The 24,401-nt window shown below is 50.1% G+C and overlaps 1 protein-coding gene across 1 annotated transcript in view; it reads right to left on the bottom strand.

The window, feature by feature from the left end:
- LATS2 (large tumor suppressor kinase 2) overlaps positions 1–21,644 on the bottom strand; it is a 31,504-nt gene extending 9,860 nt beyond the window's left edge. Inside the window, exons 1-4 of the mRNA XM_061133721.1 lie at positions 21,553–21,644; positions 13,800–14,330; positions 2,577–2,709; positions 240–1,453 (exon numbers count right to left, since the gene is read on the bottom strand). Of these exons, the coding sequence (XP_060989704.1) occupies positions 240–1,453; positions 2,577–2,709; positions 13,800–14,129 (1,677 nt within the window). The 5' untranslated portion in view covers positions 14,130–14,330; positions 21,553–21,644. The remainder of the gene's footprint in view (positions 1–239; positions 1,454–2,576; positions 2,710–13,799; positions 14,331–21,552) is intronic.
- Between the last annotated feature and the right edge of the window lie 2,757 nt (positions 21,645–24,401).

Here is a 24,401-nt window from a genome sequence, read left to right as displayed (position 1 = left end):
TTCCCACAATGTCAATGTGTAAAACCTCAAGTTTCCTTTCTCCTCTTTCAAAGTGTTTCTTTACCAGTTGGAGAGCCTTGATGGATTTGCTCCCCGGAAAGGACACGCAGTAACAAGCAACGCGTTCGTTCACCCGGGGCACATCCGCACAGCCCTCCCCACCCCGAACTGGGACAGAGGACACGGTGCAGGGGGCTTCTCCCACTGGGACCCCAAAACCAGGCGTGCCCTGCGCCCACCTTCGCCATCTCCTGCTCCAGCTGCAGCCGGCGCGCCACCTTCTGCTGGTGGGTCTTGAGCACGTTCTCCACATGCTGCTCCATGAAGAACTTGAAGGCCGACGGCGAGTAGCTCTTGATGCGCGACTCGCGCCTGTCCTCGTCGCGGCCGCCCCTGCGCACGGGCACCGGGGATGTCTGGATCTGCTTCCGGTCTCTGCCCGCCCTGTCGGCCTTGGTGGCCCCGGGGCTCGCGGGGCTGCCATCGGGGGGCTCGGCGGTGCGGCCGCCCCGGAGCCCCTGCTGCAGGCCGGCGCACAGCCCGTCCACATCTAGCGGCTCGGCGCGGGCCTGTGGCCGCAGCAGGTGTCGCGGATAGGGCGGGGGCCGGCCCCGCGCCTCGGCGCCCCCTGCTAGCTCGTCCGCAGGCTCCGGGCCGTCGGGCGGGGGCGCCGGCGCCCAAGCGGGGTGCGAGGGCCCCACAGCCGTCTGGGGCTCAGGCCGCAGCACGCGCACGCTCCGCACCGGGTGCAGGATACGCGCGGCCGTCACTGCCGTGACGGCGTTGGGCGGGGCCGTGGCGCCGCTGAAGGAGCCAGTGCGGCTGGGGCCCGGCTTGGGCATCGAGTCCCGCCGGGCCAGGCCGGCGCCCGGCCAGGGCGGCGCGCCCGGCTCGAAGCGCTCGGCGCCCAGGCCAGTGCGCGCGGGGGCAGCCAGACCCGGCGGGGCGCTGTCGCCGGCGAACGCGGCGCCTCGGGGCCCCCCCGCGTGTCCCTGGTGCGGCGGCTTGGGGTGTGGGGCCGGAGCGTAAGCAGCGCTGGGGGCCGGGAAGGGAAGGCCGGCGGGTGGCACCGGCACGGTCGCACTCTTGGCGGCCAGCCCCGCATACGCGCCGGCCTCTGGGGCCGCCTTGCTTTGGAAGGAGGGGCTGCGCTGGACGCCATAGCTCAGGGGCTCCGCGGGCACCAGCAGCGGGGCTCTGTAGTGCGCGCCCCCGGGGCCCGCGAGGCCCATGCGGGCGGCCTCCCCGGTGGCCGTGTAGCCCTTGGGCGGGTGCGGACGACAAGGAGGCCCGATGCCAGCAAAGAGGAAGTCCGGGTACGGGCGGGGTGCTTCCTCCAGGGCGGCGGGGCCCTCGAAGGCCGGCCCGGCCACCTGCGCGAAGGGCGGGAAAGGCTCGCCCGCTGCTTCAAAGCTCGGCCTCCGCGGCCCGGGGGCTGGCGCCAGGCCCTTCCCTGGGGGCAGAGACAGAGGTGGCGTTAGAAGGCCGCGGGCAGAAGGCCCAGCGTGGCTGGTCGGTTCCCCCCCACCCCCGCCCCCCGCAGGCGTAGATGAAGCAGCAGCCAGGGCTGCCCCCAGGGCCTGGGAGGGGCAATGAGCTGCCACACAGACCCCGAGATCCCAAAGGTCTGGACGCTGTGGCAGCAAGGCACTGCTTAAGGGCGTTCCTCAGTCAAGAGCAGAGAAACGGGCAAAAGTCCGTGTTCTCACTGCTTTCACTCAGTCAGTGCCTGAGACAAGCGGTTAAATTCACCCACAGTGAAAATACATTTTTCTATTGTTCTTTTAATTCTGTCGATTTCTACTTTATATATTTTGAGGATATGTAGTAGATAAATACACTTTTGAAATGCTATGCCTTCAAAAAGAAGAAAAGGGAAACCTGTGTTCTCATCTCAAGGAAGTACAATGTATTTACTACAAAGCCCTTGCAAGTTCCTCACTCAGCAGATGAACTGGGTTTATCCAGGGTCTCCAGGGAAAACTCCTGGTCAATATCCCGAATCCCTTATTACCCCCCAGGGGCCTCAGGTCCCCAAAATGTCTCCATCTGCTCTACCGAGGAAGAGAACACCCACTGACTAGCAGGCAGGGGTGCTGAAGTGACTGCCCTCCCCCAGGGCATGGCGTGGGGGGGGTCCCTCCCTCCCCAGGGGTATGGGGGGGTGGGGGGGGGGTGGGGGGGCGCGGCTTTCCCACACCTCTGCCTGAGGCCCTGGACTCTGGAGCCACCTGCCAGTGCAGCCTGCTCTCTGAGCCCACAGGGTGGGAAACAAGTGTGTTTTAGAAATCCATGAAATAAGCCTCCCCTTAAGAATCCCTCACAAGTCCAGAAAGATCCTGCTGAGTGGCCTAATTTTCATTTTGAATTTTCCTTTTCATGAACAGAACAACTCCACAAACTCCCAGTAAGGAAGGACCCAGCTAAGTGTCAATCTGCCCCCACCCTGGGGGACAGGATGTTGGGCAGGGCAGGTTCAGTCCCCGTGCCCCCACTCCTGCAAGGGAGGTGGGCAGCACGATGGCCACAAGGCGCTCTCCCCAAAGCTGCCTCTCCATAGCCCCCAGCGCGCTCACCTGGAGAGGTCTGCTTGACGACCCGCACGATCTGCTCCTTGCCTGGCTCCAGGTAGCCCATCTTACTGATGAACTCCAGGGCGGCCTCGATGCTGCGGCTGCCGGTCTGCTTGAGGGCCCTGCCCGCCATCTCCTGGAGAGGAGAGCAGAGAGACATTAGCTGGAGGCCTGGGCATAGGTCACATGAAGCTACCAGGGACAGTCTTTCTGTCCTGCACCCGCCTCTGAGCCAGTGGAGCAAGAACTGCTGGGGACTTGTCTTGGGGCTGATGAACCTCACACACACTCAGTTCAGTCTCTCAATCGTGTCTGACTCTTTGTGAGCCCATGGGCTGCAGCATGCCAGGCTTCCCTGTCCTTCACCAACTCCTGAAACTTGCTCAAACTCATGTCCATCGAGTCAGTGATGCCATCCAACCATTTCATCCTCTGTCATCCCCTTCTCCTCCTGCCTTCAATCTTTCCCAGCATCAGGGTGTTTTCCAGTGAGTCAGTTCTTCGAATCAGGTGGCCAAAGTATTGGAGTTTCAGCTTCAGCATCAGTTCTTCCAATGAATATTCAGGACTGATTTCCTTTAGGATGGACTGGTTGGATCCCCTTGCAGTCCAAGGGACTCTCAAGAGTCTTCTCCACACCACAGTTCAAAAGCATCAATTCTTCAGTGCTCAGCTTTCTTTATAGTCCAACTCTCACATCCATACATGACTACTGGAAAAACCATAGTCTTGACCAGAGAGACTTTTGCTGGCAAAGTAATGTCTCTGCTTTTTAATATGCTGTTTAGGTTGGTCACAGCTTTTCTTCCAAACAGCAAGCATCTTTTAATTTCATGCCTGCAGTCACCATCTGTAGTGATTTTGGAGCCCCTCAAAAATTAAGTCTGTCAGTGTTTCCATTGTTTCCCATCTATTTGCCATGAAGTGATGGGACTGGATGCCATGATCTTAGTTTTGTGCATGTTGAGTTTTAAGCCATCTTTTTCACTGTCCTCTTTCACTTTCATCAAGAGGCTCTTTAGTTCTTCTTTGCTTTCTGCCATAAGGGTGGCATCATCTGTGTATCTGAGGTTATTGATATTTCTCCCTGCAATCTTGATTTCAGCTTGTGCTTCATCCAGCCTGGCATTTCGCATGATGTACTACTCTGAATGTAAGTTAAATAAGCAGGGTGACAATACACAGCCTTGATGTACTCCTTTCCCAATCTGGAACCAGTCCATTGTTCCATGTCCAGTTCTAACTGTTGCTTCTTGACCTGCATACAGATTTCTCAGGAGGCAGGTCAAGTGGTCTGGTATTCCCATCTCTTGAAGAAATTTCTACAGTTTGTTTTGATCCACACAGTCAAAGGCTTTGGCATAGTCAATAAAGAAGTAAATGTTTTTCTGGAACTCTCTTGCTTTTTCGATGATCCAAAGGATTTTGGCAATTTGATCTCTGGTTCTTCTGCCTCACACACACTGACCCCACCCAGATCTTTGATCTCTGTTTCCTCTTCCTCACACACACTGACCCCACCCAGATCTTGATGGTGGACCTCGAAGACTTTGTATAATGCTCCTCCTGAGAAAACCTCTGTGACTGGACTGAGACATTCCTCCCTGGTCTGTGGAAGTCAGAGAACCAGCCTTCCCCCACACCAGGGAGGGAGCCAGGGGAAGGGATACAGTGGGTGAGAGAGCATGGGCCCCCGGGACAGGCCCGGCAGGACAGCTCCCTGCCTCCCAAAACAGTCCCGGAAGGACAGGTGCCCCCCCGCCCCCGACCCCCCAGCACTGCTAGCAGGATGAGTTTCCGGGGAAGAGGGCCAGAGGAGGGAGAGGAACCAGGGACTGTCCTCAGGCTAGATGAGGGCACACAGCCGGCTCTTTAAGGACAGCAGGATGTGGGCAGATGGTGGAGAAAAGGTATTCTTGGCTGGTAGTCAGAGCAGGGTGGGGGGAACCATAGACCAGTCAACTGTCCTGAACCTTCTATTCTCTTCACATGTCCCTGTGTCCAGAAATGAGCATAACAATACCTGCAGTCTCATGTGCACAGGCTCAGCTCTGCCCCTAGAATGTTGGTGGCCTGCAGTCTGTTCCAGGGAGCAAGATCAGGCCAGTGCCAGCCGCCAGACTCAGCTGCAGTTCCAACATGTGAGCAAACAGCCTGGATGCTCAACCCCAGCAACATAGCTGGGCAGCCCACAGGATCATAATAAGTAATAAACTATGGTTGTTCTTCAGCTGCTAAAACTTCTGGGATGGTTTGTACAACAGTAGATAATGGGTAACTACTTTTACTGCAGGTATAATCTGAAAAATATGTCCACCTATTAATTTTACCTCAACTCTGAATGGTTGGGTTTGCTAAATAAACTCAATTTGTTAAGATCAGTTTTATGGAAAGTTAAATTTAACTTTAATATTTAATATTTATATTATTTAATATTTATTAATATATATTAAATATATTTATGATATATTTAATATAATCACAAACAGAGATTTAACAAAACACCAAGAAATAATATTTCACCAGAAAATGAGAACATTATCGCAATATTGATTATTAGTGTGAGGAGTGAAGCTTAAGAACCTTAAAAATGTATTTTTATTCCAGTATATCCCATAGATTATTCCAGTTGTCCTGTTAGGAGGCTGATAATAAAGCACGAGTTTTGCTTCTATTTGTCATAATCTGGCTGCACAGTCAGCAGGAAGTACTGCTTTCTACATCATCTTGCAACTTTACAGTCCCTCAAATAAGAATTTTGGTTGGATTCATATTTAACTACAAAACTATTCTTACATCTCCATGATTTGTTCTTAAGGAAGCACTACATTCTTGTATACGGTTGTTATGGTAACTTAGGTCCAACCTCTTTTGAAGAAAAACACATCTTTTTTTTCAGTAATGAATTCATGTGGAATTTGAATTCATTCTTTTTTTTTTTTTTGAATTCATTCTTGTTGGGAACTCTGGTTTTCATGACGCAGATTCAGTCTGTCTCAGCCCACAGTGCCGGAGGAAGAACTGGGAGGCGATGGGCCAGTGTGGGAGTAGCAGGACCCCAGGCCCAGGGCGCACGTGGGCGGCAGGGGATGGGGAGACAGGCCCCGTGGGGGGGGACCGCCTAACCGGCCGGGACAAGTCTGCACCGGGAGACGGGGGCAGCCGGCAGAACAGATGAACCACTGCAGGTTTCATCACCGGTGACGAGCCGGCGTCAGCTCCTGGGACTCAGTGGGCTGAGTGTGGGGGAACTCTCCTGGGCAGACAACTACTACCGTCCAGTCCTACCATTCAGACGTCTCCCTGCAAAGAGCACACAGGACTCCTCACCAAGCATCCTTGTCATAGACCTTCGAGCTCCAGTCCACACTTTTTAAATAAGCAGCTGCTGTGTCTCGTGTGTGTCCACAGTAGCCCCTGTGCAGCCGTGGTCCCACTGCGCAGGGGACAGTCAACTCATGGGCAACCAGGGGCAGGGATGTCAGGATGCAGATGTCATACAGATGCTTCCTTCCCTCCATCAAGACGGGCTTCCAGAGATTGTGCATGTGTGGGGGCTCCCGCTGCATGTCAGCATGTGTGTCCTTTTCTCGATCTACAGATACACGTGACACATGTGCTCTGCTGTGTGTGACCTGGCTACACAGATGCTCCTTGTCGCAGGGAAGCTGTGATCTCCGGCTGGTCCTGTGCCCACAGGTGGCGGGCTGAACCCTGGACAGTAACTGGTCATCCATGGCAGAGCATGGATGTTTTCTCTGAGAAAACCACCAAGTGACCCCATGTGGGGCAGTCTATACACCAGGAGGCTCGGCCCTAGGCCAAGAATTTCAAAATGTGGGCCACTGCAGAGTTAACAGAGTTCCAAAGATGACAGAGCATTCTATTTATTAACACCTGCCAAAGCTCCATGAGAAAATGTTCCAGTCAAACTTTCTACTAGCACTGCTCCCACTTTAAGATGCCCTTAGAAAGTGCCATTAACACCCCTGCTGGAGAGTCTGCATGGAGAGGCTGTTGGCAAGTTTGTAAAGAACTTGGCAGGATGCCAGTGGAGTGAAGGCATGCAGAGGCTCTGTACCTAAGCCCTGTCCTGCCTGCCAGTCACCCCGAGAAATGAGCGCCACCAGCCAAGTGTCAAAGATGGAAAAGCCGAGACTAAGATGGATGACTGCAGCCATGAAATTAAAAGATGCTTGCTCCCTGGAAGGAAAGCTATAACAAACCTAGACAGTGTATTAAAAAGCAGAGACATCACTTTGCCAACAAAGGTCCATGTAAGTCAAAGTCATCTATGGTTTTTCCAGTAATTACGTACATATGGGAGAGCTGGACCATAAAGAAGGCCGAGTGGCAAAGAATTGATGCCTTTGAATTGTACTGGAGAAGACTCTTGAGAGTCCCTTGGACAGCAAGGAGATCCAATCAGTCAATCCTAAAGGAAATCAACCCTGAATATTCATTGGAAGGACTGATGTTGAAGCTGAAGCTCCGATACTTTGGCCACCTGATTCGAAGAACTGACTCATTGAAAAAGACCCTGACGCTGGGAAAGGAGAAGAGGAGAAGAGGAGGACAGCAGAGGATTAGATGGTTGGATATCATCACCGACTCAATGAACGTAAGTCTGAGCAAACTCTGGGAGATAGTGAAGGACAGGGAAGCCTGGTGTGCTGCAGTCCATGTGGTAGCAGAGTCAGACACGACTTGGCAACTGAACAACAAGAAGGCAGATGAGCAATTTACTCAAAATCACAACGATGACAAGGACCGGATAGACGGAGAGGAGCTTGGAGAACTTGTGTCTGTTATAGAGCAATTGATGCCAGCACTGTCACGGTCCCCTCTCTGCTCTGGATGCTGGGGAGGAGTCCCCACCTGCAGGTTCTCACCACCCACCTGCACGCCACCTGGGCCAGTTACAGCAGCTGTGGTGGCAGGTAAAGCTGGGCTGCTCTGGGGCACCATGTCAGTCCCACCTGGACGGAATTAGTTGCTCTGACTTGAAGCCAAAGGATGTTCTCATTTCTTACACTGAGCAATGTGCTCGAGGGAATACTTATTACCTTATAAAAGCAAAAATTAGCGTGTGCTATGATTCTAAAATCTATGCAAAGAGGCTGATTTTCTGTAGACAAGCTCTAAAACAGGCAGGAAAGGTAATGAAAGGCTGTAAGTGACACAAGTCCTGACCTTGGTAAAGGCCATACCAGAATCCTGTCTCACAGATGCCCTTGCAAGTTGTGTTGGAATGTTCTGTTTAGTTACTCTTTGAAATGTCCCTTTCCCTGTCCTTCCACTAAATGTAAACAGATCATTTTAAAGTTAAATAAGGAAGTGGGATTAAAATGCTAGATAATTTAGAGGAAAAAACAGATGAGAAAACAACTATTTTTTTGTCCTCACCACAAAGAATCTTAACTACTGGACTTCCAGGGACGGTGGGGTCTGTGACATAGCCGCCCATCGCTGATGGATGGAGAGGCCTGCCAACCTTCGGAGCCCAGTGGGCAGTCTGCAGCACACAGATGCTGGGGCAGCAGCTAGAGGAGGGAGGCTGGCAGGCAGAGCGCCACCCAGCCCCCATGTGGGATACATGGGGCTCCAGTGCTGCGGTGTAAGCGCCCTGCTCCCTCAGCCAGCACTGCGCCATAAGTGTGCTTCTGAAGGAAAAGCAATTCGCTGGACACTTTCTCAAGTCACCTGCCAGGAAGGCTTTCCGGCAGCGTGAGAGGCTGAGATCCTTGGCAACAATGCACTTCCACCCCTGGGGCAGAGAAACATGAGCCCGGCAGTAACACGAACGCTGCAGGGACCCAGCATGACTGCTCTGAGCCGGAAGGTCCCATCAGAGCGGCAGACCAGACATTACCGGATCAATGAAGGAAGAGTATAGTACTCAAAAAAAAAAACACAGAATGTCTGCTGGGTGGCTTTACAAATTCAATCAAATGAAATCTCCTTTCTCAGAAATTCACAAGTAACACTTAATATTCTTTTTCTAGCTGAAAAACCTAAACTAAACAAAGATCCAATCTGTTTTATAACAATTTAGTTTTGGGAAAAGGGTAGTGAAAATGTAATTTTCGGTTTCAAAATCAGGGCTTCTCTCTCCTTTTCCGAGGAATGTGGAGCCTCCAGGAGTTACAGGTGGCCTGTCATCCTCCAGGCAGGAAAGGCTAGCAGTCCATCTACAGCACACGGCAGTTTTGTCTTCACTCTCACAATTTCATAAGAACAACACTTAACCTTATTTATGTGTGATCTGACTCTGCACTGTTATCAGAGCCCACAAAACCGATTATTCCACTCATTCAAGGATCCTGCTCTGTAGTTGGAAAAACACCTAACTAAAAATGCCTGAGTGCTGTCAGCAGGTGACACCTTATCAGAAGATAACTCCCTTCTTCACAGGAGCCACGAGGGGTTTGGGGAAGAGTCACCCCTCAAGTAGCCTCCCTCCTCTGGACCACCTCATTCACACAGGACCTCCCCACTCCCAGGCTAGCGCATATGTACACAGACACATCAGAAAGGTCTCTGAGGAACTTCCCTGGTAGTCCAATTGTTAAGAGTATCTTGCAGTGCAGAGGACACTGGTTTGAACCCCAGCCCAGGAAGATCGCACAGGCAGCAGAGCAACTAAGCCCATGTGCCACATATCCTTGAGCTCATGCTCCAGAGCCCCTAAGCCACAACTGTCATGCCCATGTGTCACAACTACTGAAACCTGCATGCTTTAGAGACACCACTGCATGAGATGCCCATGCACCCACAACGAAGAGTCGCCCCAGCTCGCCGCAACTAGAGAAAGCCTGCACACTGCAACAAACACCAAGCACAGCCAAAAATAAATAAATAAATATTATTTTAGGAAAAAGGTCTCTGAAACCTTAGACACTCCCTCAGCTCCTGTCAGGTGTGTGCAGAACCGTGTATCATCCAACAAGAAGGTGAGCAGTCAGTGTTATGTGGCAGCCTGGATAGGTGGGGAGTTTGGGGGAAGAATGGATACATGTACACGGCTGAGTCCCTTTGCTGTCCACCTGAAACTATCACAACGTTATTAACGAGCTATACCCCAATATAAAATGTTTTTGGTGAAAAAATAAATTTTACAAGTGAGTCACTGTCCTGATACTGTCACCCAGGTGCCCAAGTGGGACAGTCTGCTCCACACGAACTGTCCCAGGAAGCTACTGCGTGCCTCTGTTTTGTTTCCAACTATTTGTTTTTCCATATTTTGCTGCGCCGGTTCTTGAGCTGTGGCACTGGGCTCTTTCAGTTGTGGCATGTGTCTCTCTGCAGCCTGTGAACTCTTAGCGGTTGCACAGTGCTCAGTGTCCCAGGAGGGACGGAACCCATGGCCCTGTACTGGGAGCGGGGAGTCTCAGCCCCGGGCCTCCAGGGAGGTCCCACAGTCCCTGCGTGGCTGCCGGTCCCGGGTGCGCCCGCTGTGTTCTGGGGACTGGTCAGGAGGTTCAGCCTCCAGGCTGGAGGCAGGTCCCATCTGAGAACCGCCTGGGGCCAGCGGGCGCCCCCCGCGGGCGTAGAGGAATCGCATGTTTAGAAAAACAAAAGTGTGCGGTTTTGCTTGAAGTTTTGAATATTTTAAATAGCTCAAAAAACTAAGCTTGGTTGCCTTCTCATCGGCCCGTCGGCCGTGGGTTTCTCGTGAGCGGTGCCCTCGCTCCGACCCCGCCTCTCCGTCACGACGGCCCCGCCTGGACCTGCGGGCGGCGCTCCCACGGCCCACCGCCCTCCCCGCGGCTTCCTCAGCGGAGGCAACAGGCTGCGCGCCAGGCGCCCCTCACACGGCAGGGCGGGGCGTGGGGGTGCGGCCCGAGCTCGGCCCCACACACCCCTGGTCTTTGACTCAGAGGAACCACCTCACCCGGTGACCCTGCGGTGCCCCTCAGCCCCCCTCCGCCCAGGACCCCACACCCCACAGCGGAGCCTCCGCGCAGGCAGCTCGCATCCCCTTCTTCCGTGCAGCCTCCGAAGTCCGGAGGCACCGACCCGGACAGAAGACCACGGGGCCTCACTGCGTCCACAAGGGAAGCTTCCGGGAGAAAAACACAAGGCTCTGCTTTCAGAGAGGCAGTGGGACACAGCACTTTGACCACGTATTAAAAAATAAGTGATAAAACACTTGTGATAAGTGATAAAACATCAAGTTCCCTCTTGACTCTTCAGCTGGGTGCTTTGCCAAATAGCTGCCCTTTGGTATTCCTCCCACCTGGGCATCCTTTTTTTTCTTTCTTAATTGGAGTATCCTTGATTTATAATGTCGCATTAGTTTCAGGTGTACTGCGAAGTGATTCAATTATACATCTCTCTATTATTCTTTTTCAGACTTTCTCACACAGGTTATCACAGGATATTTAGTAGAGTTCCTTGTGCTATATGCTAAGTCCTTGGTTACCTATTTTACATAATAGTGTGTATATGTTACAAACTCTTGATTTATCCCTCCCCCACATTTTGCCTTTGGTAACCATAAGGTTGTTTTTGATATCTGTAAGTCTCTTTATTTTGTAAATAAATTCATTTGTATCTTTTAAAAAAATCAGATTCCACATATAACTAATGATTATCTTTCTCTGACTTGCTTCACTTAATATGACACTCTCTAAGTTGCATCTGTGTTGCTGCAAATGGCATTATTTCATTGTTTATGGTGGACACATATGCCATTGTGTGTGTATACACACACCACATCCTCTTTATCCATTCATTCACTGACGGACATTTAGGTTGCTGCCGTGTCTTGGCTATTGTAAACAATGCTGCTCTGAACACAGAGATGCATATATCTTTCTGAACTAGAGTTTTTATATTTTCTGGATTTATGCCCAGGAGTGGGATTGCTGGGTCATGCAGTAACTCTATGTTCAGTTTTTTAAGAAACCTCCATACTGTTCTCCATAGTGGCTGCACCAGTTTACATTCCTACCAACAGTGTAAGAGGATTCTGTTTTCTCCACACCCTCTCCAGCATTTATTTGTAGACTTTCTGATAACGGCCATTCTGACCTCTCTGAGGGGGTACCTCACTGTAGGTTTGATTTGCATTTCTCTATTAATTAGTGATGCTGAACATCCTTTCATGTGCCTTAGGAATCTTTTTAAAAATTCTTTTCCCCCGTTTTGGCCACACCTCACAGCATGTTGGATCTTAGTTCCCCAACTAGCGATTAGAGCCACACCTCCTGCATTGGAAGTGGGGAGTCTAAATCACTGGACCACCAGGGAAGTTTCCAGATAATAACTTTGGAACCAGATTTCTCTGAAAGCAAATGTACCCTCTAACCAGGCCAGAAAAAATCTGAGTTGGAAGGTCAGAGTGAAGGTACAGTTGTTTTAAGTCATAAAGTAACACTATACACCAAACTGATGGATTATTTCAGGAGCATTTAAATGTCGGTCCTTTCTGCTAGCAATTAACATAAATTAAATGCTGATGGGAACTTACAGGTACCCCAACACTTCATTTTACTATATTTGTGTTTTAATATATTGGAAACAGTACCCACTTCATTATTTCCTGCACTCCAATTATCACTAATGGATTTTACCACAATGAGATCCCACCTGAATTCTGGATCATTTGCCTGATTTGTTTCTTTATATCACAACTGCAACAACAGCTCTTTTGTTTGTAAGTGACTTCCAGGAGATTTTCAGCTCTGCAGTCATGACGGCTGAGTATCTGCACTCTCATCCACTATTTCCCTGGGATGGCTGGCTCCTTCTGACCACCACAACCATCTCACCTGTCTGTCAGGGGGCAGCAGCTGGCAGCGGATGTCGCTTCACATGATCACAGAGAACGGTTGGGCCTCTGCTGTCACGTGCACTAACCACTCTGCACTAGTTGCTCACAGCCCTGGGCTGGAGCAGAGCAGCTCTCAACACAACAAACCTCATCACCCACAGGAGGGTCCCCGCACCCACAGGAGAGTTCCCGCACGGCCCAGAGGCTCCAGGAAGCCTGCAAGCAGAACCACTAGTCTCACAAACAGATCATCTGGGAAATGTAGGTTCTCTGGTAAGAAACTACAAGAGGGTTGACGGAGCTTTTAGAAGTAAAAGGGGGAGTTGTTTCTTTTCTCCCAGGTCCCAGGACTCCGAGGCCAGGAGTGCATAATTAGGGTATTTCTAAGGAACTGAAGGTGCTTAAGCCCTCTTGAGATGCCCTGAGCACGAACCCTGCTCAGTTACCAAGGAGCAGAAGTGCCCGGCTTCTGTCCTCGTTCACCCAGCTCTGACTTCCACACAACAGGTGCTGGTAAAGCGCTTGCCTTCAGAAACCGTTTCATGAGGCAAGGGCATTTTTACTGGTTACGTGTCACTGATAGCCCATGCACAGCTCAGCATCGCTAGGTGCACCGTTCCCGTGTGTGTTTACGTGTATTTGGTGCCTCCTCCCTGATAGCTCAGTTGGCAAAGAATCCGCCTGCAATGCAGGAGACCCCAGTTCAATTCCTGGGTCGGGAAGATCCCCTGGAGAAGGGATAGGCTACCCACTCCAGATTCTTGGGCTTCCCTGTGGCTCAGCTGGTAAAGAATCTGCCTGCAATGTGGGAGACCTGGGTTCAACTGCTGGGTTGGGAAGAGCCCCTGGAGAAGGGAAAGGCTACCCACCGTATTCCTACCTAGAGAATTCCACAGGCTGTACAGTCCATGGGGTCACAAAGTGTCGGACACAACTGAGCGACTCTCACTTTCACACCACTAACTGGAGACGTCACGCTGTGTTGCACCATTCTGATGATTTCTGAAGCTTTTTATTCTAGTGTTTCTCCTTTCTTTAACATAGTTACATCTCCTCTAACAGCGTATGTGCTATCTTTTAAAACAGAAGGAAAAAGAGTCAAAGAGCCAATTCATGCTAATCAACCTTCCCCCTGAGCTAAAAAACGCACAGAACAAAAACAAGTTAAAGGAAGCCTGTCTCTTTCCCGTGACAGCCCAGAATAAGCCAAATAAACCTTAAAAAGGGCTATGTGGGAAAGCCTGCCAGTCCTCCCAGGGGCACCCTTTGGGGAGAGCTCAGATTTCTGGATCATGCTGGAGAAGGAAAATGGCTCACAGGACGGTTTTGGGGAGAAGGGGACTTGTAGCCCAGACACCCCTCTCCAGGGACATCTGCAGGGCTCTTCTGCACCCCAAATGGGCTATCCCTGGGCTGGGCCGCAAGCAGCCTCTGGGGCCTGTACCCACCTGGTCACAGCCTGCATCCACCAGCTCCTGCAGCATCTGTCGGTTCACTTCTGTGGCAGCCGAGGTGCCCGACTCGTTAGCAAAGGGGAGCAAGGAGTATCTGATCTCCCGCAGGGCTTTTTGATATGGCCCGAACTTCGGGGCACCCCTCATCTGCTGCTGCCGGGCGGTGTCCTTGCCCCCCAGGACCTTGCCCCCTAGGACCTTGGCGTCCAGGGTGGCGTCACTGCTCAGCCCCGCAGGCGGCTGCTTCAGGCCCTCCCGGATCTCCTGCAGCCGCTGCCGGCTGTTCCCCGAGTACGTGGTGGCGGGGAAAGTCTTCGGCCGCATGGTCGCCGCAGGTTCCTCTGACCATAAATACAATCTTCTTAAAGCGTTTTATTGTTTAAGAGACAAGACCAACAGTATCAGTTAGCTGTAAACACACTTTCACAACAGTTTCCTTTTGAAAGTGTCCTTTCCTTCCATTTTTGTAGTTCCTGCAGAGAACCAAACATTTTCCAGGGTCTTCATTTTGAAGATCATCTCCACCTGAAAAGGAAAATCAGAAGGTGTTCATTGGTGTTTCCCATATAATATTAGCAGTACTTTTTGGTGGTGGTTTAGTCACTAAGTTGTGTCCAACTCTTGCGACCCCGTGGACTGTAGTCCACTAGGCTCCTCTGTCAGTGGGATTCTCCAGGCAAGAATATTGGAGTGGATTGCCATTTCCTTCTCCAGGGGATCTTCCTGACCCAGGAATAGAACCCGGGTCTCCTGCATTGCAGGCAAATTCTTTACCAACTGAGCTATGAGGAAAGCCCCTTAGCAGCACTGCTGGTGTTTCCCACATAAAGTTAGCAGTACTTTTTAGGAATGAACAAACTCAACAACAACAAAAAACAAACAACCTAATCAAAAAATGGGCAGAAGACCTAAACAGACATTTCTCTAAAGAAGACATACAGATGGTCAACAGGTACATGTCAAGATGCTCAACATCACTAATTATTAGAGAAATGCAAATCAAAACCACAATGAGGTATCACCTCACACTGGTCAGAATGGCCAACATCAAAATGTCTACTAATAACAAATGCTAGAGTGGGTGTGGAGAAAAGGGAATGCTCCTACTCTGTTGATGGGAATGTAAATTGATACAGTCACTTTGCAGAATTGTATGGAGGTTCCCAGGAAAACTAAAAATAGAGTTAACACATGATCCGGCAATCCCACTCCTGGGCACATATCTGGAGAAAACTCTACTTCAAAACGATATATGCACTATGTTCATAGCAGCACTACTTATTAATACAACAGACAGAATATGGCAACAACCTAAATGTCCATCAACTGATGAGTGGATAAAGATGTGGTACATATACTCAATGAAATACTACTCAGCCATTAAAAAGAATGAAATGCCATTTGCAGCAACATGGATGGACTTAAAAAGATTACCGTACTAAGTGAAGTAAGTCAAACAGAGAAAGACTAATACCATGTAACATCACTTATATGTGGAATATAAAATATGACACAAAAGAGCTTATCTATAAAGCAGAAATAGACTCACAGGCATAGAGAACGGACTTGTGGTTGCCACAGGGGAAAGGTGGGAGGGGGCCTGTTGGGTTAGGAGTTTGAGGTTAGCAGATACAGACTATTTTATATATAGAATAGATAAAAAAGATCCTAATGTATAGCACAGGGAACTATATTCAATATCCTGCAATAAGCCACAATGGAAAACAATATGAAAAATAGTGTATATATGTGCATAACTGAGTCACTTTACTGAAGAGTCGAAATTAATACAACACTGTAAATCAGCTGTGCTTCAATGTCAAAAAATGAGTTTTTGATGACAACATTTAAAAAGTTAAAGCATCTTTCTTTTTAAAGAGAGAAAAGCTCAGACAGGGAAAGGCTGACACCATTAGACTCTGTGTGAACACAGCCTGAATCAGGCTGCACAGCTCTGAGGACCTGGTTCTTCCTCCAGCTGGAGCGTGGCAAGCCTGCCCTGTGTCCAGGGACAACCCCCTTCCACCTGCTCACCACGTGAACCTCAGGGCTCCCAGCTGTAAACCCCTCCAGAGCAGAGGGCCCCTCGCCCACCCAACCTCAGAGACCCTGCTGTTCACCCCCAGGCCCCAGCACCTGAACTGTGAGAACTGAGGGTGGGAGCCGCTGCCCACTGCCTGGAACTGCCTGGGTCTGGTGCTTCTCCTGGGCTGGAGCTGAAACCTGCCACCCGGGGGTCTCGGGAGAGCACTCAGCAGGGGCTGTGCCCCTTCTCCAAGCTCCAAGGCTTCAGATGCAATATTTCTGATGTTTACACAAAACCACTGTAAGAAGCTGCACAACTGCGCTATACTACTCAGCCAGAAAACGTAGTAAAGCTCTGACACAAGCTGGTGTTCAGTCACTAGGTTGTGCTGGAGTCTTTGCAACCCCAGGGACTAATACCCACCAGGCTCCTCTGTCCATGAGATTTTTCAGGCAAGTATACTGGAGTGAGTCACCACTTCCTTCTCCACGGGATGTTCCCGACCCAGGGATCGAACCCACGTCTCCTGGATGGCAGGCAGGTTCTTTACTGCTGAGCCACCAGGGAAGCCGACAGGCTACAATGCGGATGAACCTTGAGGACATTACGCTGCGTGAAGCAAGCCAGACACAGAAGGGAAGCACTATGTGACTCTCATGAGGCAAATCCAGAGACAAGGTGCACTGCAGTTACCAGGGCTGGGCCGAGAAGGTTATTACTTAATGGGTACAGAGCTTCTGTTTGGGACACTGAAAAAGTCCGGATTGTGGCAGTGACTGCAGTGACAGTGTGCATGTATTTACTGCCACTGAACTGTACACTCAGGAATGTTTAAAATGATAAGCATTACGCCAACTCATCTAATGTTCGTATCCAGCGGGCCAGGGTCTGACCATGCTCCCCCTCCAAACACAGCTGTGTTGGGAAAGGCTGGACCTCAGCACTGGTGCTGACACAAGTGCACCCCGCTCACAGACGGAGGTCTGAACCGCCTGGTACCCCCCACCCCACACAGAAGCACAATGGGGAGTGGCTTCCCAAGGCCACACACCCCCAGATACTTTTGAGTGCCTGTGGGTCACACAAACGTTCTGATTATAAAGCCTAGCAGTGCAGGAGAGACCAGACATGTGTGCATTTACACATGAACTTAGAAACACCGGGGGGGGCGTGGCTGAACGGAATCCAGGTCAGACATAGTAGTATCTGTCCTTTCTTTTCCTCCCCTTCAGCATTTCATTATGAAAATTTTCAAACATACAGAAAAGGTGACAGAGTTATTCAGTGACAGCCCCTCAAACTGCACCTAGAAAAGCTCCTTTGTGCAGAGGGAGTGGGAGGACCCCCCCTCCATCCTCTCATCCTCTTCCCACCGTGATCCCCTAGGCACACCTGGCTTCCTCAGTGATGGTGCCAGACACCTAGGGAAGGATGAAACTTTCCTTCAGTCGCACAAAGAATCCAAGTATTTTCTCAGCTTGAGACCTTGTATTTTAGACTTTAGTTTGACGACAGTTGATTTCATGGCAAAATTATGAACTTCTGAAAGCATTTTTCATGAGAATACTCATCAGTCAAATTACGATTGCAGCTGGAAATGAGCCCCTCTGACACACTACAGTATCATTTTAATAAGCTCTCTCATCCAGAATTTCAAAAGGCCCTAAGGGCCCTATGACCTAAGGTCTCAAGAGTCTTAAAAAAAAATGAGGGTGGGCCTCCCTGGTGGCTCAGTGGTAAAGAATCTGCCTGCCAATGCAGAAGACATGGGTTCGATCCCTGGTCTGGGAAGATCCCACATGCCTTGGAGCAACTAAACTGGTGCGCCACAACTACTGAGCCTGTGCTCTAGAGCCCGGGAGCCGCAACTACCAAGCCCGTGTGCTGTAACTACTGAGACCTTGTGCCCAGAGTTTGTGCTCCGTGACAAGAGAAGCCACCCGCACACCTCAACGACAGAGTAGCCCCCGCTCCCCACAACTAGAGAGAAAACCTGCACAGCGCCAAAGACCCATCACAGCCAAAAATAAATTAATAAAATTATACAGGCTTCCCAGGGGGCATTAGTGGTAAAGAACTGGCCTGCCAATGCAGGAAACATAAGAGACGCGGGTTCAATCCCTGGGTCAGGAAGATCCCCTGGAAGAGGGCATGGGAACCCACTCCAGTATTCCTGCCTGGAGAATCCCATGGACAGAGGAGCCTGGTGGGTACAGTCCATGGGGTTGCAAGAGTTGCACACAGCTGAAGCGACTTAGCATACATGCACACACGGGAAATCCCTGGTGGTGCAGTGGTTACAATTCTGTGTTTTCACTACTGAGGCCAGAGAACTAAGATCCCACAAGCCACAGTGCGCCAAAAAAAAAGGTGGGGTGGGTAGCAAACAAAGCAGTCTAATTTCTTAGGTATCATCAACTGACTTAAATATACTTCAAAAGAAACTATAAGACACTGGAAATTTAAAATTGCAATACAACACACAAAACAAAACTCATTTTCAAATCTGGGGCTGAGACGAAGGCTAAGGCCTATCCCGAGTACAGGCGGCTCTGCTAAAAACAATATGAGAGCAGTATTCTAAGCAAACCTTAACGTGGCCCTATCAAACTCAATTCTAGTCTTTCAACCAATCCTGGAAAATGTTATCAGATGTTCAAGAATTTTTATTCTAATTCCTCCAAGTGCTTCACAACCTCACTGGCTGCCAAATACACATTCAGCACCGACCAGGGAACCAATGAAACCCACGTTCTTTGGGATCCACACTATTGACATACGGCATTTTTTTTAAACAGTATTTCTTGGGCCTAAAATTCCAGTTATTATTTAAATTGTATCTTTACTATAATTAACTAGCAAAGCTGAAATGAGATCAAGCAGCCGGGCCAGGCCTCCAGCCAGGTGCTGAACACCAGAATCATAAACCACCACGCTGACGGCTGACTCCAGGGCTGCCCCGGCCAGGAGACCCCATGCCAGGGCGGAATGAGCAGGCCAGGGATAAAAGTATGATCCGTATTGTGCAGCACTCCTCACAGCAAGCAACCCAGCAAATGAGTCTCCTGTGTTCTTTCCACACCCCAGCAGGGCTTCCACTCTTTGAGAAGCCTTGCCTCCTTCCAACAACCCTCCCTTCCCATGGTCAGACACTTCCTGGCCAGGGCTCTGACCACCTGAGCCACTGCTGTGGACAGAGGTGATCGTGACTGTCCCCAGAATCCCAGTGCTCAGGCCTATTCAGAGAAGACCTCTCAGCGAAAGGGTCGTGTCACCAAAGCTGGAAAGGGGAAAGGGCTGACATTGGACGGAGGAAGTGTGAAGCTATTCCTGGAGCCTGGGACTTCCTGTGAAAAGGCTAAAACACAGAAGAGAAAGACCAACAGGGAGATAACTGTGGGTGTGTGTGTTGGGGGGAGGTACCCTCTGAGTCAATTTAATGAAAACACAGGAGTGGCACTCCTGTGAAGCAGGACAGGACTGAATTAATGAGTAAGGAAAAAGCCAGTCCTCAGCACTCCAGCTCAAGATCACCGCCTGGAGTCACTACCCCAAACGGAGACCCACTCCATCCAAAAGCCAACTTACATCCTCAGAAAGGTTCTCACCACCCTAACTGCATTTAGAGACTACAGGATCTGCCTGGCACCACAAAATCGGAACGGTTAATAGTAAATGCAAACCAATGCTACAAAATATGAGTTTTCACTTATCCTGCAGAAAAATTCCTATGAACGTCAAATATTAGCACACAGACAAAAATTAAGTAAAAAAAAAAAAACACCTGTCACTATTAGGTTGACAGATTGCAAGAGATACAAAGTTTTCCTAGAGTGAATGGAAAACATTGAACAATGTCAGAGTCAAATTCCCACCCTAATTTTAGCATTGTAACTGTTCTCTCTCTGTCCAAGGGTACCAACCTTTGTTGGCTTTAAAGCAACCAACATGGAAGTGAGCAGCAAAGCAGGCGACCTCCCTTCAGGCCCCAGCAGCCTCCACAGGTGCTGCTGTGATAAAACCCAACCCCATCTCCACAAAGAGCGGCAGCCGCCTGCACACAATGGGGCTGGGGACCCTGAACTGCCAAGGCTGGAGGCTGGACGGGGATTACCAAATACTCGGTTTCTTTAAAAAGGAAGGAGATTCACATAGTTTTTTTAGAGCAGATTTACAGTCAAAGCAAAGTAAATGCAGTGAATTGATCCTTCTTCAATCCCATCATTCTTTCAAAAATCAGTGAAGAACATTATTTAGAAGTTTCACATTATTATGACCATGAAATAAAATATAAAAGCAGCTTTTCAAAACTACGTTAATCTGTTTTTTCCAATACAAATCGGTACACCTCCCTGTAAAGTTCCCCACATCTTTCCTGTGAGTTTACCGGGTATTTATCAGCTTCAACACCTCTCCCCACCCCCAGCCCACACATGCAGTGAGGTTGAGGAGACCAGGGCTGGCTATTTACAACAAGATATTCAAAATAACAAGGCATCTTATTGTAAACATCCCCCCCCCCCGCCCCCACCAAAGGAAAGTCCCTCCCACCAACCCGGGGATTTGCTAAGGAAAGAAAGAAATATGTACAGCTAAGTCAAAACTACTTCAAGTCAGATGGAGAGCTGCAAGAACTCTCTCCAGTTCAAAAATTCCGAGATTCTAGTAATTCACCTTAATAATTTTTCAGGACAGCTTCTGCTCAGATACGTTATTCAATAAACTGATTGACTTTTTAAGATTTATTAAATGTTCAGCAATTTTAATTTCAAAGGAATGCTGGTATATTCACTAAACAGTGACCAAATTTTATGAGGCTGAATAACAGTTTCTTGTTAATTATAATTTAAAACAGACTTTCTTAAACAGTCTGTGCATTCTTATTTTGAAGATTTTCCTCTTACTGCCTTGTTAATACATTTGCTAAAGAAAAAAAAAAAAAAAAAAAAACTGAAAAGATACAAAGTAGCTTAGTCTCTAGATTGAGCGCTCAAAAATGGTGATCCATCGCAGGGAACGGAGCTTAAATTCAACTGAAAATATGGACCAAAGTCTCCTTAGTACAATTTTCCTAATAATGCGCCAGGAGTTACTTTCTCCATTACTAAGGGAAGGCCTGTCAACTCCTGGGTTAAAATTTAAACTGAACACCTGTGTGAACAACACGCATTTTGTGACTTTCCATTCAAGTTTCTTAGTAAAGTGTGGCCAAACTTTCCTCTGAAAACGTACGTATTTGCTGAGCACTTTGGGAAGAGAGCTGCCTGGCCACTGACTCTACCTGCCAGGTGCTGGACCCCGCGAGGCCCCGGGCGGGGGCTCCAGCCGGGATTCCAGCCCGGCGAGACCCCGGTCCCGCCGCCCGCGGACCGCACGCCCAGCTCACCGGCCTGGCCCGGCCGACGCCCGCGGGCCGGGCAGGTGTGCCACCCAGGCCCCGCCTGCCCCCGCCGGCGCCCCAGGACCGCGAGCCCGTCCCAGAGCCGGGGGGCCCGGGAGGCCCGGCTCCGGACCGGGTCAGGGTGGGGGGCAAGTGGGGGAGGGGGTTGCCCGGGGGGTGCGGCCCGGCCGGAGCGGGGCGAGACCTCGGCGGGGGACCACCGCCCGCGAGGCCGAGGGGCGGGGGCCGAGGCGGCCCGACGGCGCGGACACCCCCCCCGACCGAGCGCGCGGCCCCGCCCGCCGCCCCGTCCCGGGTCTGGACCCCACGGCCCCGCTCACCTCGCGCCGTCTACGCCGTCCGCGGCCGCCTGGCCCGCGGCTCCGGGGCCTCGCGGGGGACGCCGGGCCCGGGGGCGGCCAGCGGGCGGGGACACGGGGCGCCGGCGGGCTGGCGGGCGGGCGGCCCCATCTTCCGGCGCGAGCGCCGCGGCCCAGCGCGCAGCCCGAGCGGGACATTCGCTACATTGTTGGCATTCCTGGGCCGTCACGTGACCGTCGCGTCAGCGCCGCCCCGCCCCGCTCCCCGCGGCGGCGACAGCCACGCCTCTGCCCCGCCCCTCTCCGGCCCCGCCCCCACAGCCGGCCCAGTCCCGCCCCCCGCAGCGGCGGCCCCGCCCCACAGCCAGCCCGGTCCCGCCCCCAGCCGACCCGGTCCCGCCCACGCCGGCCCCGCCTCCCGCGCGTCAGGCCCCGGACTGTCCACGAGGGCCAGCCGGCCCCGCCCGGCCCTCCCGCTCAGCCCCCAGGGAGCGCCTGGATCCCTGCACCTGCGCCCCGCCCAGCCCCTCACCTGGACGCGGACCTCCGCCCTCACCTGTTCTCGGCCTGGGCCGGCCCCCTCCTGGCTTTGTGTGCGGGAGAAGGTCCTTCCCTTGCTCTGTCCTCGACGACAGAGACAGAACTAACCAAGACAGATAGGCTGTAAATAAAATGGACTTTACAATTTATGAGTAAGACACCTAATCAAATTTGGAATTGTTTGCAATAGTGAAAAATCAGGAAGAACCTAAAAGTCTAGCAATGGGGAACAGTGGGGAAATAAAATATGTAAAATAGATCAGTGAAACCTGAGTGTAGTTAGACTTCAAAAATCATTGCAGAGGGGAGAAAAGCGAGGTGCAGAACTATATATACATTACAACAGCATGTTTATAAAAAAACCAAATGTCACAGAGCCTATACTGATCAAGTACTGTATACTCGTACCCACAAGGACTGCAAGACACACACGCGGAAATCATGACAGCTGTGGCCGGGCAGCAGGGAGACTGGAAACTGGACTCAGGAGGAAACTGGGGGCATCATCTTTCTCTCCAGTCTTTCTTTATTTGGAAGAAACTGTCCGAACTTTAAAATTTGTTGATTCTCAGTGATTAGGTTCAATAATGTAAGCTGTGTTATTATTCTTTGTGCCTTTTTTAAAAACACCTTTTAAAATTTTTCACATATACAGGAAACAAATTGGAAACAAATTTCCAGATAGAGTCTCACTTGAGGAAACTGATACAGAATATAGGAGAACAGTTGTGTTTATTGACACAGAGTCAATCATTCTTTTAGGTTTTTGTTTTTGTTTTTTTTTTGCTTTTTGAGGACCTACCACGAACCATTGGAGAAAGCACTGGCAACCCACTCCAGTACTCTTGCCTGGAAAATCCCATGGATGGAGGAGCATGGTGGGCTGCTGTCTATGGGGTCGCACAGAGTCGGACACGACTGAAGCGATTTAGCAGCAGCAGCAGCCATGAACCATGGATTAAACCAAACACTGTTGGTACCATAGTGAGCAGAACTACTTCATTTACCCACTGGCAGAACTTACACTCTCATAGATGCATTCAAAAAACTTAAGTGACAGAATAGCATATAGGATCTAATTTGGTTAAATGATATATGCATTTACATTTAAGCTATTTACATAAAATATACATTATATATCATATAAAATATATAACAGTATATATGTGTGTGTGTATATATACATGTATATACACATACATATGTGTGTGTGATTTTAAGTTCAGAAAATTATCCTGCCAAATATTGAAAATGGTACTCTCTGGACATAACAGTTCTGGGTGACTTTTGTCTTAAATTCCTGATAACTCTACACAGGACAAGTTTAAAAAGACCTGTTTAAATAATCATCCATATAATGCATCCAGTTGAGAAGGGGAGAGAAGAGACAGGAAGCATAAGTTCTGCTGAGAACAAAGTCTGTGGCGGTGGCAACCTCGCTGGGTATAAGTTTGATTAACATATGTATATACTATGTGTGTATACCAGGTGTTGCCCTACACTTGTGTATTATCTCAGTTAATCCTCTGGCTTAAAACTCAACATTCAAAAAACTAAGATCATGGCTTCCAGTCCCATCATTTCATGGCAAATAGATGGGGAAACAATAGGAACAGTGACAGATTTTATTTTTTTGGGTTCCAAAATCACTGCAGATGGTGACTGCAGGCATGAAACTAAAAGACACTTGCTCCTTGGAAGAAAAGCTATGACCAACCTAAACAGCATATTAAAAAGCAGAGACTTGACTTTGCCAACAAAGTTCTGTCTAGTCAAAGCTGTGGCTTTTCTAGTAGTCATGTATGGATGTGAGAGTTGGACTATAAAGAAAGCTAAGTGCCAAAGAATTGATGCTTTTGAACTGTGGTGTTGGAGAAGACTCTTGAGAGTCCCTTGGACTGCAAGGAGATCCAACCAGTCCATCCTAAAGGAAATCAGTTCTGAATATTCATTGGAAGGACTGATGCTAAAGCTGAAACTCCAATACTTTGGCCACCTGGTGTGAAGAACTGACTCTTTGGAAAAGACCCTGATGCTGGGAAAGATTGAAGGCAGGAGGAGAAGGGGACAACAGAGGATGAGATGGTTGGATGGCATCACCAGCTCAATGGACATGAGTTTGAGGAAGCTCCAGGAAATGATGAAGGACAGGGAAGCCCAGTGTACAGCAAGCAGTCCATGGGGTCACAGTCAGACACGACTGAGCAACTGAATAACAACTGTGTTATTAACCCCATTTTATAGAAGACCCATTTTACAGAGAGCCCAACTAACTCACCAGAGATGAAGAGCTGGGAGTCCAGCCTTGGTGGATCTGACACCAGAGATTG

This window comes from Dama dama, chromosome 30 (genome assembly GCF_033118175.1).
Source record: "Dama dama isolate Ldn47 chromosome 30, ASM3311817v1, whole genome shotgun sequence".
NCBI lineage: Eukaryota > Metazoa > Chordata > Mammalia > Artiodactyla > Cervidae > Dama > Dama dama.
Note: the sequence above shows the minus strand (reverse complement) of the source record. Positions and strands in the feature narration are given on the sequence as shown.